Source organism: Rutidosis leptorrhynchoides, chromosome 5, assembly GCF_046630445.1.
Source record: "Rutidosis leptorrhynchoides isolate AG116_Rl617_1_P2 chromosome 5, CSIRO_AGI_Rlap_v1, whole genome shotgun sequence".
NCBI classification, from domain to species: Eukaryota; Viridiplantae; Streptophyta; class Magnoliopsida; order Asterales; family Asteraceae; genus Rutidosis; species Rutidosis leptorrhynchoides.
The window spans coordinates 415,999,465-416,012,175 of NC_092337.1; the positions used below are offsets into that span (position 1 = coordinate 415,999,465).

General features: G+C 33.7%; 3 protein-coding genes and 1 pseudogene across 5 annotated transcripts; 2 read left to right on the forward strand and 2 right to left on the reverse strand.

The window, feature by feature from the left end:
• Nucleotides 1–2,285: 2,285 nt before the first annotated feature.
• Nucleotides 2,286–5,078, forward strand: LOC139848169 (uncharacterized). The gene is made up of 4 exons (XM_071837899.1): nucleotides 2,286–2,461; nucleotides 4,016–4,120; nucleotides 4,377–4,544; nucleotides 4,778–5,078. The coding sequence occupies exons 1-4, from the start codon at nucleotides 2,360–2,362 to the stop codon at nucleotides 4,904–4,906; spliced, it is 504 nt and encodes a 167-aa protein (XP_071694000.1). The 5' UTR covers nucleotides 2,286–2,359; the 3' UTR covers nucleotides 4,907–5,078.
• A 1,241-nt stretch (nucleotides 5,079–6,319) lies between these two features.
• On the forward strand, nucleotides 6,320–6,882 carry LOC139849962 (glycosyltransferase BC10-like; annotated as a pseudogene).
• Nucleotides 6,883–6,956: 74 nt separating this feature from the next.
• Nucleotides 6,957–10,200, reverse strand: LOC139847582 (uncharacterized). Of its 3 annotated transcripts, XM_071837276.1 has the most exons (11): nucleotides 10,183–10,200; nucleotides 9,964–10,080; nucleotides 9,771–9,840; nucleotides 9,465–9,532; nucleotides 9,009–9,070; nucleotides 8,844–8,925; nucleotides 8,459–8,692; nucleotides 7,583–7,711; nucleotides 7,439–7,500; nucleotides 7,228–7,347; nucleotides 6,957–7,149 (listed from the first exon to the last, which is right to left on the reverse strand). In XM_071837276.1, the coding sequence occupies exons 2-11, from the start codon at nucleotides 10,012–10,014 to the stop codon at nucleotides 7,116–7,118; spliced, it is 912 nt and encodes a 303-aa protein (XP_071693377.1). In that variant the 5' UTR covers nucleotides 10,015–10,080; nucleotides 10,183–10,200; the 3' UTR covers nucleotides 6,957–7,115. The 3 variants fall into 3 exon arrangements, with proteins under 3 accessions (XP_071693377.1, XP_071693378.1, XP_071693376.1); XM_071837277.1 differs by lacking the exon at nucleotides 10,183–10,200 and having other exon boundaries at nucleotides 6,958–7,143; nucleotides 9,964–10,112; XM_071837275.1 differs by lacking the exon at nucleotides 10,183–10,200 and having other exon boundaries at nucleotides 6,958–7,149; nucleotides 9,964–10,112.
• Nucleotides 10,201–11,938: 1,738 nt separating this feature from the next.
• On the reverse strand, nucleotides 11,939–12,699 carry LOC139847071 (protein PAM68, chloroplastic). Its single transcript, XM_071836667.1, has one exon. The coding sequence runs from the start codon at nucleotides 12,626–12,628 to the stop codon at nucleotides 12,038–12,040; it is 591 nt and encodes a 196-aa protein (XP_071692768.1). The 5' UTR covers nucleotides 12,629–12,699; the 3' UTR covers nucleotides 11,939–12,037.
• Between the last annotated feature and the right edge of the window lie 12 nt (nucleotides 12,700–12,711).

The window sequence follows — 12,711 nt, forward strand, 5'->3', positions numbered from 1 at the left end:
CGACCATGTTTACACGGTAGTCGACCGGGAACTCAATGAAGCTTGGTCGACCACCTTGAAAAATGAGGTGGTCGACCAAGATATATGGTGGTCGACCAACACTTTGGTCTACCCAATGGTGTATATTGGCAATTTTTTTTTAAAAAGTGTATTTTCTTTGAATTTTTTTTTAAAAAGTGTATTTTGATCAATTACCCATTAAAAACTATGAGTCTATGACAAACACACACCCATTTTGCCACCTTGAAAGAGGATAAAAGATGGTATAGTTTTTATAGTAGAGGCATAACTGGACAGAGATTGCATATCACAAAAACAATACTTGTAAAATCGATGTTAAGCATCATAATGAGAGAAGAAACTTACATTTCAACATGATGTCTCAAACCATATATTATTCCAGTTGCATAAATACCACAAGAATACGCACCAATACCTAAAAACAACATAAACTAATTAAGATCTATCTCAAATAAATATGTGACACCTTATAGTATACCAAAGTAAATAACATAAATTGGCAACATAGAAAAATGAATAAATCCACTCAAACAGTCAAGAGCATAAACAAACATTCAAATCGTGTTGTATCGTTCAAAATTAATCATCGACTCATGTAAAACAAAGAAATAAATATTTTAAAGCAAACACAAAAAAATGCTATCAAAACTTCAAGCAATCAATTGACTACAAATAGCAATAACTGAAATAACAACCAAAAACACATTTGCAACTCTCTAAAACTGTTTTGTAAAGGGTGTTTAGATGTTGTAACAGAGGTCACCATACCTCAATTTTAGGAAGATAATTGAAAGATGAAGATGAAGATGATGATTAAACAATTTGTCATGAAGAAGCTCTTTGAATCTGTAGACGCACATAACTCCTTGTACCTGCCAAATAACGTAATTTTTTTATAGACTTTACATAATTAGAAGTTAGGAATGCATACAGTTGCAGCAAGCAATTGCGGAGAGTTCAGCAAAAATTAATCTCCATAGATGGATGCAATAGATCACGGCTACACTTTCTCAATATACTCCTTAATGAAATTACTCTATGCACAATTTACAAATAAATCAGTTAGCTAAACAAATATGTATATTAATGATTATATTGAATCCTTGTATCGACCAATTAAACAAAGAGATCGGTGATTAAACCCTATAATTTATTAGTGATTGTCTGAATAAAAAACTTTATTGGTAGGGTTTAAACTTTGTGAAAAAGAACACCCGAAGTTTCCATTTATCCGCCAAATCTTTTGAAATCACGAATGATTCAATATTGTTGATGCAATTAACTACGATGGTACCGTCATCCATCATCGATGAAACGGAATTCGTCGATTGTATTCCGCTTCGATCAAGAATTTAGTCATACCCTAGAATTACACAATTACGAAGTGGTAGATACAAAAGTTAATTGATTGAATGAGCTTAATATTTTAGAATATTGATTGGTTGTTCAAAACCTATGAAATAAAACATTGAGATTGGGATAAGAAGTTAATTTACACAATTGTGCAGAGATTTCTTCATCCTCGTTCCGCTGATCCGCCACTAAAAACCGGCGGTCGTTCTCAATCTGTAGGTGATTTGGGTTAAAGAACAGAAACCCTAATGTGTATGAGTGGTGGCAAATATCGTTTGTGTTTTTTTTCCCGTATATTTTTTGTCCAGTATATTTTTTTAATAAATGATGACATAAGCATATGTACTGTTATGATGTCACGTGTTTTGACTTGGTGAAATTAAGGGGAGAATTAACTTAATGATGATGTCATTATTTTAGCATTATAATAGAAACTATAGATATGTTTGTAAAAACAACGACAAGTTTTTTAGTCGAAATCTTTGGTTCAACCGGTCATTAAATTAAATGACTTTAGTATTTACGTTCACTTAATACCTAAAACTGTTTCGTTTAAACAAACTCGTGGTTTCGCGGATCATTTCACTAGTAATAAGGTAAAGTTTTATTATGCCCTTAATGTATGTGGATAACGTTAAAAGAGAGAAAAAAAGAAGGTAAAACTGAAAAGTAAACTATGTGTTTTTTTTTGTGAACTATTAATATGAGACGGAGAAAGTATATAGATTACGGTTTGTATCGTATGCTTTTGTGACAAAGGTTAAATATCCCATTTTTACACCAATCCTTTCGTTTTTACATTGAGATAACGCTATCAATTATCATCAATATCAATGATTCCAAAGGGTGCAGTAACATGATCCTCATACGAAGACAATATAAAATGCATCATTTCTACTCCGTATTTCTTATTTGACGAAAAAAAAAAAAAAAATCAATTCAATTTGTAGAGAAAAAAAAAGAGTAAAATAATTGTGTGAAAAATATGGTGAACTTCTCGTTGCATATCACTGCAGAACTCGAAAATCTCACGAACCTGCAGCCTAACGGCGGTGTTGACGATCCTAACTTCACCTATTACCTCAAGGTCTTTACACACTCTATGCAATTTTACCTATATGTATATTATAATATCTTTCTAGTCAATATACTAGCGTGTGGTGATTGCAGTTCGTTTTTTATATTATATTATTTAGATTTATATCTTGTTGCTTTAACAATAATATGTGAATTGCTTGTCTGCGTTGATCTATTTGTAATTAATTTGATATTGTACTTGACTTGACGGCTGAGTATGTTCGATCGGTTTTATATGAAAATTAGGGTTTTGTAACTTTCAAGTTTGAGTTATACTTATGTGTTAGGGTTTATAATCGATTTGTTTAGATGATCTGAGTGATTATTTAGTGTAATCTTATAATGTTGAGATGCGTATATTATTCTATTTGTTTGATATATGCTTAGCTTCATTTATCAATATGTATTGCTGATAGGTTTAAACTTGGTCACAGAAATGAAATATTGTAATATAGTGCCATATTGATGGTTTTTTGTTGTTATTGTTGCTGCTGCTGCTGCTGCTGCTGCTGCTGCTGCTGCGAATGTCCATGTTCTGATTGTTTAACTTTGGACTGTAATTCAACATCTGTGTGTATTTGTATTCAATTTTTCAATTTTGTTTTCTTCTATAGACGTGTCATTTCCCTCACAAATATTGATAGTAACATACAAAATGAGATGCTCGCAAGAGTGAGCTGCAGTGACGAATCCAGGATCCAAACTCAATGGGGTCCTGAAAATTTTTTCAGTACTAATTATATTTGAATGCTATTTTAGTGGTTATTTACTTTCAAAGTACCACAAGTTTAGAAAATATATTGGGTCCGAGTAGTTAAATATAGTGGTGTCCTATACATTTTAAAAGAAAAACTATAAATTTGAAATATATATGGGGTCCTCCTATTAAATTTAATGGTGTCCTATACAATATACAGAATATTTTCTACTAATAATTTTCAAAGTAGCGGTGTCCTGTGACCCCACATGTCACTACATAAACTCGCCCCTGGTGAGCTGGTGATGTCTTATATTGTAATCACATTTGCAACAATTTTAGTGATACAAATGGTGATAGATGAATCGTAGAAAATGATATTCACATATTTATCTCGGTTGTTGTGTTCATGTTTTGAGTTGAAGATTGTTAGATGTATGTGTATCTGTAATAATATCTATATATCAGTTTCTCACTAGTCATTTATATGGTAATGACATTATCATCTGGAGTCGAATTTTGTTCAGTTTTTATCCTGAGTTTTTCTACACTGGAAGCATTTACATTAAAATTAGCATTTCTCTTAATCTCTTATATGAAAATATACAATTATCATAGCTTTTACATCAAACGCTGTGCTCTTTATTTGAAGTTCATATTATGCTTTTCACAGTTTTAAGATATCATGATGATATGATGATGTGTTTAAGTTGTTTCTTATGCTAGCAAGTAACAACTACCACTTTGGTTATAACTTGAGATGTATATGGTATCTGTCGCCTTTTCCCATCATTAATAAATGCTACAAACCACTTTCAGAGTTCCTATTTCAGACTTTTTTTATATAATCAATAATCTGATGTGTAGTTGAAGTGTGAGAACTGCGGCGAGGTGACTGAGAAGGAGACATGCGTGAGCCTGAATGAGTCAATTCCTCTACCAAAGAAAGGCACCACCAATCTTATGCAAAAGGTTATTATCTCTTGATCCCTCTATAAGAAGCATATACAGTCATAATTGTGTTTATAACTGATCACTTACATAATATGTATGCAATCACAACTCATTACCAGATCATCGTGTGTGATTTTGCTTTTGTTTTTATGACAAACATCAGATTTCCATATAGCAAGTTACACAAATAATATCATAATTTGACCTAAAACGATGAAAAGAATCTTTTGATTTACAAAAGATAACTATACATTTGTGTTTTGTGGTGTATCAGTGCAAGTTTTGTAAAAGGGAAGGAACTGTTACTATGATCCCTGGCAAAGGCACTCCACTTACGAATGAGATGAGTGAGACAGGGAAGTATGCTCCTTTGATGATATTCGATTGCAGGGGTTATGAACCACTCGATTTTGCATTCAGCAGTGGCTGGAAAGCTGAATCTGTAAGTCATTATGCACAAAACTTTTGCCTTATAAATTTCCAATCCGAAGCACCAATGAAGTAATTAAAGTGCATAAATGAACTTATAATAGAAACATAACAACGTGTTGGAAAATTCTAACCACCTTTTGGAACACTAACTTTTTACAAGTGCAACGAAACATAACTGTGGATTACTTAGCTTTGTTTTCATGGTAACTAACTATTTTTATTTTCTTTTTCTTTTTTTTTTAGCTTGAGGGAACAAAATTTGCGGATATAGACCTTTCTCCAGGGGAATTTTCTGAGTATGATGAAAAGGGTGAGTGTGGGGTCATGATCTCTAATGTGCGTTCCCATTTCAAAGTTTACAACGTGAAATAAAGTGTTGACTGTATCTTGTTTACCTTTCTTGTGGGATAAATCTTTACGGACTTGTGATCCTCTACTGTTAAGTTGAAACTTATGCTTTCACATTATGTGTAAAAAAATTGCTGGGAACTATTGAAACGAGTGTCATGCATAATGAACTATCCGTTCAGGGTTGAATTGCTTAGATTGCATGCTCCTATTTCTTTTATATGTATTTTCGAAATTCAGTCTTTTTATTGCCTGGATTAACAGATGTCAGTCCATCCTGCATCTGGATGGTCTTATTCGAGCATCTTTAAGAAAAAAATTATTGATTGGCGAAAACTGTTAGCCAACTGGTTAAGCCTTTCTAGTGTATCCTGGTTTGGACCCATGGTGATGGGACATGGATGTCTTTATAAATTTGTAGCCCATGTCAGTTTCTGACATCGTATAATGAAAGGTGTCAAGGTGGGCAAGGCCAGAAACTAACAAAACCAAGCGTGGCATCCACTTGCGTACTTGATATCCTTGGTTGAACATGGCTTAGTGCGTTTACGTTTTTTTCTCCTTTCGTATAAAATATAAAAATACATTTGTCTTTAATTCTAAATCTTTTTTATATCGAACTTCATAAACCTTTTTTTTTTTTTTTTTTTGGAAATGCTATAATATTATATCACCAGGCCCACACTAAATTCATACAGTATGTTTTAGCATTCATTGTTTTGTTTTATTTTACAATAGCATTATATATTCAGAAACAATAAATCTATAATAATTACCTCAATGTACTGAAAGCTTTTTTATACTGAAAGCTTTTGCTCATGGTATCCTTATTTATAAAAAATATATAGTGCCCGTTTTCATGAACAAATTCCTGTAATTTGTTTGGCTTAATACCAAGGTTGCAAAAATCGGAAAAAGTAGGGAGTTTTCGGCGATAACTAAGATTCATCGGGCTGTCGAGTTCTCGGTCAATATCCGATTTATTAAATTTCTCGGTCAACAAAATTTTTGTAGCTATATATTATATTATGTATTATAAAAAATTACATAAATGCTTGCTTGTAGCTATATATATTATATTTTATATTTATATTATGTATCATAAAGATCATTTAAAAAATCTAAATTTTATACATATATATTCAAAAATTTATAGTTATATTAAAAAGTTAACGTTAGTCAACAACCGATTTCTCTCGAGCTCTCCCCGAGTTATCCGAGAGCTCTCAAAAATTGTTCGGCAAAGTTCTCCCCGAGGTATGATTTTTGCAACCTTGCTTAATACTCACATATTATAGACCAACAATCGAACACAATGCATATGTAATAGAAATGCAAGTTTCAAAAGAGACTTAGGTTCAATTCCCCTAGCCATACTTTGAGCCTTGTCTTTCAAAAAGAATTAAAAAAATACGAGTAACAAATAAAAAAAATAAAATGAAAATGCAAGCCTGTGTTGTCATAATTTTGCCTGCAACACAGATAGCTGAATGGGGTAGAATGAGCATGTGTGATGCCGAGAGACGACTCTTAGCAAACGCCCTTTTCGATATCTCCAACGAGTACTTTATTCTAGTTTTCGAATCATGCATCCCTCTCTACAACTTCACCGTAACATATCGTTACATAACGAGATCGAAATACAGTTTCATGGGAGCCTTTGATGATCCAGGATTCCAGGCCCATTTGGGCAGGCCTTTGATGATCCAGGCCGTTATCACTCAAACATTTTACCCGAAGTCAACATTTCCCAATGAAGAAAAGTTTCCCAATGGTTTGAACTCAACCGGAAACTCGCATCGATAATCATATCCGACGCCACTTTTTGCCCAAAATTCTTGGAGTTTTGTCGGCCAGCTTGTTATGTAGATGAACATTATTTCCCAACATTATTAACAATCCGGGCACCTAATTTACTAGCAAACCGGAGTTTGACTTGGGTTGACTGGTCAAGGGGTGGTGCTCATCCTGCAACATTTGGGACAAATGATATTACATGAAGAAACTTCAAGATGAGCGCGAATGTCTTTATAACAACGAGCATTCATTAGACAGGTTTTTGTGGTCTTTAAGTATAACATGTTAAAAAAAACTTTTCAAGAATACATTAGACATTCAGTGTTCTGCTTGCACATCAACTGTATACATGGTGTAAATATTAAAGTAAATTCAAAAAATACATCAACTCAATTCAAGAATAGAAACAATAACATGTGTATGTATCATCAAGCAATCAACCCATTTTTGTTGCATTTCCAGCTCTATTCCTTGCAAAATAGAGTTACACTTAACAAAAATATCAAGAATTTGGCGATTACACACGACTTTTATAGAAAACGAATTACCAGCCCAATGTTTCTTCTTTAGGAAGATTTCGATTGTACAAAGGAAGCTCAAATAAGAAAGCTACTTTGAACCATGAGGGTATTGGTCCATACACCACTGGAGGCAACAGAATAAGAGGACTGAAAACGAAAAATAAAAACAAATTTAGTCGTCTCCTTGACAGGTGAAAACGTTTCTTTTGAGGTGTATGGAATATGGAATATTAGTTACCTTGTTGTCCTTTTATAATGTCGATACGCAGCCACATTACCAAACTTCTTATCTCCAGACACCTGCATTCGTTTTATGAAATATTTGATCAACTAATGTATGTTTATTGATGACCAATATATAATAAAAGGTGTGAAAACCAACCTCAAGCAGCGGTATGCCACTAACGAAAAGAAGCAACAGCGTTAAAAATAATGGCCCGAGTACAACAAGCCATTCGGCACCTTCAAGTACAGGTGAGGAGGCCACAAAGATACCCCACCACAGGAAAATCTGCATACAAATAGTAGATCCTTTTACGAGATACGTTTTGTATTAAAAAATAATATGTCAAAGCATGATAATTGCCAGATTGGCGATTGCATAAAAGTTTAAGAACTTTGGTCTGATATTCATTTGGGTTAACACGCTTTTCTTGTACTTACAAAACGCTCAAAATTTCAAAACGTTATCAAGTTTTATGTTTTTAAAGTTCACCTATATTAAGTTAAGGCTCCTTGATAAAACAAAGTCAAAAAGGTAGTTTTGTAAACGGCGACCGTCTTGGCCGATAGTTGGATTGGTAACTAGTGGTCTCGTTTCAACCAAAAATGTTAAATTAGTCAGTCAACGCTAAAATTTCAGGTCAAGGTCAGTCAAAGTCAGTCTGAGTCGGTCAAAATCAAATCAAGGTTGGTCAAAATTTTAATACTTTTTATGGTCAGAATTTGTGCTCTCTACATATGTTTGAAATATTTATGTTTGGTATATTTATACGTAATATACACATGTAGAATATATATATAGTCCAACGTTTGAAATCATCAGTCACCTCATCATTTGGCCAAGTTTAAATCGAAGAACGTTTAAAAGCTAGTCTTTTAATCCAAATTTATTGAGTTTTGGGTCTTTTGTGAGTGATAACATACCAAAGGTTGTTAGTATTTTAGGCAACTTGTACAATAATATTAGCACAGCTAAATTAAACGGCGGAAATGATTAACATATGATAGTGATAGATCATATGGTTTAGTCACTAACCTCGCCAAAATAGTTTGGATGACGAGAGTACCCCCAAAGTCCAACATCACACCATTTCCCCCTATTTTCGGGAGAATTTTTGAAAAGTAACTTTTGTTGGTCAGCAGTGGCTTCGATTGAGATACCAATAGACCACATAATCCACCCGATTATGTCCCGAGCTTCAATACCTGGATTTGAGTCGGCTGCATTGACAACTGTCACTGGTAAACTTACCGTCCAAACCCATACGGCCTGCCACAAATGAACAGTAATTAATCAAAAGAAAGGAAAAAAGCATAAATCCTTTCGGGGATAATATCACTTCAATTCCTGAACAAAAAACATTCAAATTATATGTATATATATATATATATATACATATATAAATGTGTTGGACAGAAACCTGAAAGATCCAGAAAACCGCTAGTTTCCCCAAATTAGCACGCATCTCATCAAAACGCCGATCTTCTCCCCAATTCAAGATCCTAACATGAAATGGGATAGATCAATATCATGCACAAGAGTAATATAAACGTACTGATGAGAAAATTTTATTGTTCATTTATACCTCATTAACAAAAACAATCCAAGACGAAGACCCCATACTACAACAAGAAAGCTCAAAACCACCTGAAGTGCACAATAATACTATGAATACGCGTCTAGGACCAATTTAAAAATGTCACTTATTACTTCGAAATTTCCATTTATGGTCATCTGCCAAATCTTAATCAGTGATCAGTGATCAGTGATCATAGTTCTTTGCAGAAATCATATAGTCCAGATTTATATAGGTTACCGACTTATATAACATCAAATCAATATAAAATCCCGTAACAAACCAAGCAGCTCAGACAAGTAGATATAATTTGTCAATATAGCATCACATTATCAACATATATCTTATACAACTAATAAATTGAACTATTGCAAATAACAATTTCATATTTATTGAAAATTTAACACAACTGTTCTTGAATGGAAATTTAATTAAATAGATAAAAGATGCAAAAGGATAAGTTACCTGTCTAAAATGCCATGATCCTTTTAGTATCAAAGTTAGCAGAGCTAGTATCACAAAATTTGTGCTTCCTGTTAAACAAAAAGCATAAACATACCAAAAAAAAAAAAAAAAAAAAAAAAAATCACATTATAGCCAGTAACCAAATATAGGTTCTAATCTCAATGACACACAATACACAAAGTAGCAAAAACGGAAGATCACCTAATCATGTAAAAAAAAAAGTAACAATTCAATTAATTTACTTGAATTAATTAAAAAGTTTTGGAAAGAATAAAGATATGGAGTAAAAATGAAGCAATAAAATACCAGCAAAATCGGTGACTTTATCGAACTTGAAAAGAGCTGTAACTATGAAGAATAGTAACTGATATCCAACCTACATCAACAACAACAACAACAACAACTAATTATGTATAATTAATTAGAATTTGAATTTAAAATAATTTAATAATGATAATAAAAAGTAAGAATGTGAAGAATAGAGAGAGTAGTAGTTAACGGTGACGATGGCGGTGAGTGCTAAGAAATGGTCGTCGATGACGGTGCCCATGGTTGACCCTTGTTCAAGCTACTGTAATGTTCAATCTGCACTATTTGTATTTGTAGTTTGTTTTCTCTGAAAAGAATTTAATTTTGTTTTAAAGTTAATTATAATAATTATAATATAATATAATATAATTATAATTATAATTATAATATAATTAATAATTAATTTTACAAGTGGATTGTAGACGACGGACTTGTGGTGTAGGAGTTGCCGCGAATTAACAACAAATACAGTCTTTATATATTCGTCCGGGACCCGGATGTGTGGTGCAGGACTTCCAATACAATTGACAATAATGTCCCTAGTTATACTCTTCATACCGATGTGGAGGTGAATTACCATTTTACCGTGAACAGTAATTTTTATGTTTTTATAAAGAGTTATTTCGATAATTAAGCATTTTAATTCTATTATTTTTATTGTACTTATTCACTTGTTAACCTCTTTTTTTAATTTTTAATTTTAATTTTTTAACTTCAAAATTTTTAGTTGCTTAAATTCTTTTATACTCCCTCCCTCTGTCCCATAATAATAGTTCACTATTTTATTCTGAGATGTTCCAAATTAATAGCCTACTTTCATAAATAGAAAAGAATAAAAAGTTTAAGTTCCATTATGCCATTAATGTATGTGAATAGAATTAAAGGAGAATGAAAATGTGACGGTAAAACTGAAAAGTAAATAGAAAGTACAGTACTTTCATGACATTTTTTTAAAATGTGTGTTTTTTATCTGTGGACTATTAATATGGGACAGAGGGATTACCATTTATTGCTTTACGTTAGAATCACGGATTCAACTACCCCGTAATGAAGCGCCATCTTTTATCTTGTTTCTTACATTTTGACTCGAGTTTTTTTATCCATCTACCCCTATGGTCAATTCATCTTATACATACATATACATAGTTCTTACATTTTTTAAACGTAATTATGCGGACTATCTCACAATCTATAATTTACTCAGATGACATGTTTAGTTTCTAAGATCGAATCTTGATAACGCCCAAGATCGAATTAGAAATGAGCTCTTGACCGTAGGGGATCAATGTGCACAATTGACCCGGTTATGGGTCTCGTCGCTCGAGGGCTCGTCAACCAGGGGTTTTACTCGCTAGTGAAGACCAAATGTGATTGTCGCTAGGGAGGCTTCCTCAGCGAACCAAAAAGAAAAAAAAATCTAATGTGGACATGTGGTCACTTCTCGGGGTTAGCAATTCTTGCATGTACAGTCCCCTTAGACTGACGTCCATTTAAATAAATTTGTTAACTGGCATAATGTGTCAGTCACACGAGGGAGTGAATCGATCGATTCACGACCTCATAGTTTGTATTCAGCCACACATTGGAAGCAACAGAAGGGCTGCTTGTGCGCGTAAAAGAGAAACCGAAACGAGAATGGGTCCGAGAGGGCCACCTGATATAAATGGGTTTACCCAAAAGCATCAAACGTTCATAAGCATCAAACGTTCATCTTGTGAACAGCCTCAAGAGCACTAGAATGCGAATCAAAACTAATGAAGTTGTACTTTCGATTGGGCCACCACTTAACATCAACCACGTTACCAAACTTACCAAATTCTTCGAGCAAAACAGAACGAGTATGAACTTGAATCAACCGACCTACGAAAATGGAAGAACTATGGGTGGACTTCTTAACAGGAGGAGGAGCTGAGGGAGGATATCTGGAGAATGACCCCACACTTTCGTCACGTCCCAAGAAAAATGGCTTGCTAATAAGGGGTCGTTTGTTTTTTATGTAGCAGGCCTTATTAGCTCTTACATTTGTGACCTACATACATTTCCATTCAAACGGTTTGTCTTTCTAAAAATATAAGATAAAATAAGACATTCATTTATGTTATAAGACCTATAATACATTCTTTGTGATCATGGTTCATATCTAATCGTTTTAAACCCGTTACCAATAAGTCAGAAATTAAATACAAAATATGTTGACAAAATAGTTTCTATATTCAATACTGGGAATATGATATAACTTGAAAGATTCTACAAACAAAAATGTTTCAAAACCTCTTTCTTGAACCAGATGAACCCCAAAGAGACTGCCAGAAAACAGGCCAATTCTTTTGAGCCTCATTCCAACCCAAAAGAGAGCCTTCCCTCATTGGGTCCCAACTGGTGGACACTATCCCATAACTAACACCAGCAAGGGCTGTCCCAAAGAAGACAAATGACACGATAAAGGGAATCCAAGTTGGTACATCAATCTTCAAACCTACTTTCAGATAATAAAAGAATGGAAAGAACAACAGTCCTGTAAACAATGGGATCCCAACTGAAAGCCCAATTCTACCCATCATTCTGTTGGTCACTACTTCTGGAATCACACCTGCTTCCCTCTCTATCTCCTCATCTTCATAATCTTCTTCCTCATTATTATTGAGTTTCTTTGGGTTCATGGGCTTTTTAGTAATTTTCTTGGAGGGAGGAGGACCAAAGCCTTTGGGAGAATTGAGTGTGGCCGAGATTGGTGACAGCTTGAATTGGCGATTCCGGTGGATTTTGTGGAATGGAATTGGAATTGGAATTGAGAGTCTGGAGAAGTTATTTGGGGATGGAGAGAGATGAAAAGAGTAGCAGGTGGTTGCTTCCATTTCTGGTCTTGGGGTTTTGGTTTCAATGCATTATGGTTTGGAAATGGTTGGTGGTGGTCTGTGCATTTGTTACAAGAGTTTTG